Source organism: Protobothrops mucrosquamatus, unplaced genomic scaffold, assembly GCF_001527695.2.
Source record: "Protobothrops mucrosquamatus isolate PMUCROS unplaced genomic scaffold, P.Mucros_1.0 scaffold7225, whole genome shotgun sequence".
In the NCBI taxonomy this organism is placed as follows: domain Eukaryota; kingdom Metazoa; phylum Chordata; class Lepidosauria; order Squamata; family Viperidae; genus Protobothrops; species Protobothrops mucrosquamatus.
Window position 1 is genome coordinate 10,216 of NW_015393030.1, and position 5,701 is coordinate 15,916.

At 41.2% G+C, this 5,701-nt stretch overlaps 1 protein-coding gene across 1 annotated transcript in view; it reads right to left on the reverse strand.

Annotated features, from left to right (window-relative positions):
- The window catches only part of LOC107300484 (probable ATP-dependent RNA helicase DDX41), a gene marked incomplete at its 3' end in the record, with an annotated part of 12,299 nt that extends 9,298 nt beyond the window's left edge, over positions 1 to 3,001 (reverse strand). Inside the window, exons 1-3 of the mRNA XM_015829810.1 lie at positions 2,920 to 3,001; positions 2,106 to 2,216; positions 838 to 978 (exon numbers count right to left, since the gene is read on the reverse strand). Of these exons, the coding sequence (XP_015685296.1) occupies positions 838 to 978; positions 2,106 to 2,216; positions 2,920 to 3,001 (334 nt within the window). The remainder of the gene's footprint in view (positions 1 to 837; positions 979 to 2,105; positions 2,217 to 2,919) is intronic.
- Between the last annotated feature and the right edge of the window lie 2,700 nt (positions 3,002 to 5,701).

The window sequence follows — 5,701 nt, forward strand, 5'->3', positions numbered from 1 at the left end:
TAATATTTAACTACAATAAGCAAAACAAGATATAAAAAGGATCACAGATTACATGCTCAATGGCAAGTGCTTTTCTCAGTAAATTACAGTAATTTACAAAATCTTTATGTCTAGACATTATCCTTCAGAACAAAGGCTGATGTATCAATCTGCTTAAAGAGAAAGAAAAGCCAGATCTTAACTGCTCTTTTGAAATATGGGAAGGAAGAAACAGATCAGATCTGTGTAGCAATATAAACGATTAATTTTCTAGGCCTGCTCAAATAGCATTCTCAAACAGCCAAGCTCTAGAGGGATTGGCTCAATCTGATTAGGTGGTTAGGTGAATTAAAAACAACAACAATGATAACTACATATGGAGCCATGTAGAGGCTTAAATGTGATAACCGGCACCTTGATTTATTTATACCAAGAAGCCAATTGGCAGCAAATGCAGTTCCCAAAGCACTAGGGCAGTGATGGCGAACCTTTTAGAGACCGAGTGCCCAAACTGCAACCCAAAACCCACTTATGCATCGTCGGGTGCTGGGTGGGTGTGGCCCATTGGCTGGGTGTGGCTGTGGTAGTAACGGCAGACTAGGTGGGACTAAAAAGTTCAATCAATCAATTCTAACTTTGCAAGATTTTTTTCCCCATGAGAAGTTGAAATTGACTGATTGATTGAACCTTTTTTTTTTTTGCACACGGTAGCAGAGGCTAAAGCGAAAAGGTTTTATAAAACCCAGCTGAAGGCCTAGGACAGTGGCGACAGCGCGTGTGCCCACAGAGCACCTCTGGCACCCATGCCATAGGTTTGCCACCACTGCACTAGGGTTACCTAAGCATAGTGGGAAATACATGTCACTGCTCTGTTGATCCACTGTTCACCAGCAGTAGTTTCAACACTTTTCAAGAGCAACCTCATGTAGAGTGTATTACAGTACAATAATCCAAAAGGACATGAGTGATTCTGAGTAGGACTCTCCAGTCCAGGAATAGCTGCAATTGACACACAAGATAAAACTGTACTGAAGCCCTCCTGGCCATCTGCCACTGATTCTTTGAGCAAAAGCTATGAGCTAGGTCAGTGTTTCTCAACCTTGACAATTTTAAGGCATGTGGACTTCAACTCCCAGAATTCCACAGCTAGCATTGCTGGCTGTGGAATTCTGGGAGTTGAAGTCCACATGACTTAAAATTGTCAAGGTTGAGAAACATTGAGCTAGGTGAACCCCAAGTTCCAGACTACCTTTGGATGGGGGAGTACAAGTCTGTTCAGAGCCAAGTTGGTGCAGTTATGGGACTGCTTGCCCACAGAGCCTAAACCACTCAATTTTGGAGGGATTCAATCTGTTCCTCCTCTTCCAGACACTGATGGCCTCCTGGCACCGGGTCAGCACTTTTTCTAGTTGGCTGGGACAATACAATCCTTCACTTACCTACTAACAGAAAGCCTACTTTCCAGCCCTCCTCCCTGCAGTTCATATAAGAAAAACAGGTTTCCTGTCTTGATCCTAAGATTGCACTTTAGATAAAAGCATATATATCTTCATATATCCAACTTATATACTAAACTCTCTCCTGGGATTATTAGGATTTCAGCAAACATTAGGTAAAATTATATCCTGATTCCTACAAAATCTTAAACTAAACTTAAAGAGGAAAAAAGATTAGATTTCCATAATATTTGATCTGAGTGAAAAAACACACAGATTTTCCGCATAAACAATAGAGCACTTAGACATTTTGAGCCAAAGTGACCATCACAAGAAAAGCATGTCAACATCTTAACAGAAACTTATCTAATGAGTTCAAAATGAATCACTGATAGACCTCTCACTACTAATGAAAGTGATGACTAAAAGGATGGAAAATTAGTTTGGAACTTCTTAAGAAAAAGTTTAGTTTTGCTTATTCTAACAGCGTTGTGTAGACCCACAAAAAACTTCTGGTACTCTCAGAGACAACTTCTTTCTGCACCAGTGAAGAAAAATCTGCTCATATCAAGTTGTATCTATGAATTGTGCTTGGTCACCTGCCTGCTAATATGGGTGTTTACTGCTTTTGGGGAAGCAAAATTTCAAGTGCTGCTCCTGTTTAAGTTCCAGGCACAGAGGTGAAGCCACCTGGACCTGGATACACAACAGCTCCTAGCTCGGAAGGTTCAGCCACATTGGAAGAGGTCATAATTCTTGGATGCTTATTTTGACCTGCGTCTAGAAGCAAGATTTTCTGAGCTAAAAGGGAACAATCATTCTATCACTTGCACCTATTATTCTTACTTTGCATGTCCCCTTTGATAAAATTGAGGCAGGTGAGAATGCATGTAATAAGCACCAAAGACAAGGAGACATCAAAGCTTTGGTCCCTTCCACTCTGACATTGTGAAAATTAGAGAAAACCATGGGTCACGTTCTGCGGCAGCTCTTGCCCTCTGGAATGACCTACCCCCCGACCTACGTACAGTTGCGGACCTGCGCCTTTTTCGCCGAGCCCTGAAGGCTCATCTATTCCATGCGGCCGGCCTGGCGTAGTTTGATTATGTTTTAGTGGGGGTTTTGTATGGGGTATTTTAGAGCAGGCCTGTTATTTAATTTGATTTTAGATAGAAATTTGTGTATATTTATCGTGGTTTTTATTATCGCCTGTTCACCGCCCTGAGTCCCGTAAGGGAGATAGGGCAGTATATAAATTCAATAAATAATAATAATAATAATAATAATAATAATAATAATAATAATAATAATAATAATAATAATAATAATAATAATAATAATAATAATAATAATAATAATAATAATGTTTGTTTGTTTTTTTGCTGCAGAAGCCAACCAAAGAAACTCTCCACTAATCCATGATAGTCTAAAATATTTCTGGGTACAATGTCTGCTCTACTTGTGCCAGGGATTTTATATAGTACATCTGCACTTTATTATATACTTTCCACTGAAAGGAAGACGTGATATCTTTCTGCCCATGGTGAGAAACCTCCATCTTCAGCCTGCTCCTCCTCCTTGATCATTTGGGTATGTTTTTCTGTAGAAATTGTCCATCCAAATTAACATAAGGTTCCTTTCTCTCAGTCTTCTAATGCCAGCCACCTTGCCTCAACTTGTTGGGAAGGTATGACTCTTCCCTGAATCAGGCTGAGATAAATGACTGAGCCCCCGAGTCCAACAGGCTGGAACTCATGATGATTTGGTCCTTCTAGGGTTCTCCAAGGGCATTCCTCTTGAGAAATTGTTATGCTAACCACTACCAAGGAGAGGTGACTACAGGTAGTCCTCAACTTAACAACAGTTCACTTAGTGATCGTTTGAAGTTACAGCGGCACTGAAAATAGTGACTTATGATCATTTTTCATACTTATGACTGTGGCAGCTTCCCCATGATCATGTGATAAAATTCAGACACTTGGCAAACGACTCATATTTATGATGGTTGCAGTGTCCTGGGGTCATGTGATCACCTTTTTATGACTTTCTGACAAGCCAAGTCAGTGGGGAAGCCTGATTCACTTAACAACCGTGTTACTAACTTAACAACTGCCGTGGTTCACTTAACGCCTGTGGCAAGAAAGGTTGTAAAATGGGGCAAAACAACTGTCTCACTTAGCAACAGAGATTTTGAGCTCAATTGTGGTTGTATGCCGAGGACTACCTGTACTGTGGTTGTGATCTTCAAAATTAAACTGTCTTTAAAATAATATGGTTCTGAAATAGAAACAGAAACCATTGTGGTGGGTAGACTTGCATAGGATTGCATCCAAGGAACTGAGTTCTGAGTCATAATCATAATTCCTTATATCCTTGCAAAGGCCACAATAAAGTGCTTCCTGAATATTAGTATTTCCTGAATTGCAGCATGAATTCATTGTACTCTTGAAAGATAAATATTTTCATTGTCTGTTGTGAACACTCCCCCCCATACAACCTTCATCTAAAATGCTAGAGAGAGAACTTTTCCCAAGTCACCATAAACTCAAATTTTTACAACGTAAGACGGTCTAAACCAGGCATGTCAAACTGCTGGCCTGTGCGCCGGATGCATCACGCCAAAACCGCGCCCACCCCATTGCCGGCAATGGGAAAAAAGTCATGATACATCGTGCGATGCCACGACTTTTGACATGCCTGGTCTAAACTGTGTTCCTCTTTGCCCTGTGAGAGGAAGCTCTGAATAGTAAAGCATCCCAGTAAGCACAGGTATGATGAATCTCTTGGTCCTCACACTTCTGATTAGGGCCATGATTAACTTTTCAAAGATTATTGGGGCTGAAGCAGGGTCAAATGGAAGGGGCCCGAATTGAAACAATCCTGAGAAACATGTAGTGATTCACTCTAATGGAAATGTGAAAGTATGCATTAGACAGGTTTATGGGGGCCAGGAAACCTTTTTGTCCAATGTCTTCATTTTGAATATAGTTTAATTAATCTGTTAAAATTTAAAAAGTCATCTATTTTCTTTGGGATCATGAACAATACCAAGAACAGGCCAGTAAATCTCTCGTGCTGATGCACCTGCTCTATTGTTTGGATGCTCAGCAGATGAGCCAGACAGATCAATTTCCTTTGATGTAATTCTGATTTCCTGGATGTTTGTGATGGCCCATGTGTTGTTCTCTGGTATCAATTTTATGTTGTTTTCTGTTAGGGCTAGAATCATTTGACATCATTAAAGTGTCTGCCTTGTAGATCCTGTTGACCCCAGCCACCACTTTCTTAACCACTTCCAAAATGAAAAAAAAACAACTGGAAGTATTCTCTGATGGCATCTGCTTTTTTCCTATTTACTGAAAGTAGATACTTCTTTTTATTTTTTAATCTCCACCGGCACTGTGACAGTGAACTCACCAAACAACTTCTTGCCCTTGAAGGGTTTTAATGTCACATTTGCCCTTGACTGGCAGTCAACTTGCTAATCCTGAGCTACAGCCCTCGATGAGCAGTTACCCCTGGTGCCATAGAGTAGTCCTCAAATTACGATGACAATTGAGACCAGAAGTTCCATTGCTGAGTCATAAAGCATGATGTCACATACCTACATTGCTTAGCAATCTTGGTTACCAACATAATCTCAGGACCATGCTGGTCTTTAAGTGGGAAGTGGTGGGAGTGTCAGGAGAAGAGTGCAGGGGTGCTACAAGGAGGTGGGGATGCCAAGGAATTTCTAACATTTGAAGATACATTTTTAAATGATATGTCAGATCAATTACCGGAGCTCCTGAAACAATAGAGGTATTTATCAATACTCTAACCCAGAGGTCCCCAACCTTTTGGGCACCAGGACAGAGGTTTTTCCACGAACTGGAGGGTGCATGTTTTGTGTGCTGCCTGCATCCCGCGGATGGGGCTTGCTTGTTTGTGCGGACCAGTTGCTGGCATGCCGCAGCCTGGTACTGGTCCACGGACCGGGGGTTGGGGACCCTTGCTCTAACCTCCAAAGAACCTGCTTCAACACTCTGTCTGCCCTACATTCTGTACACTCTGCAAGAACCTCATTTTCTCTTCTCTGGACTATAGCCAGAGAGATGAGAGCTGCCACATGTTTAGGCACTGATGGGAGTAATGGTTCGAGTTCCACGGTCTCTTGTGGAAATGTATATAATTTATTAGCTGTGGAAGGAAGTACCTTGTGATTAAATAAACACCTTAGTTCAAATATATTGACTGACTGGTGGGGAAGATCTTATATAAGGGAAATCCAATTTATTTGGGGGTAA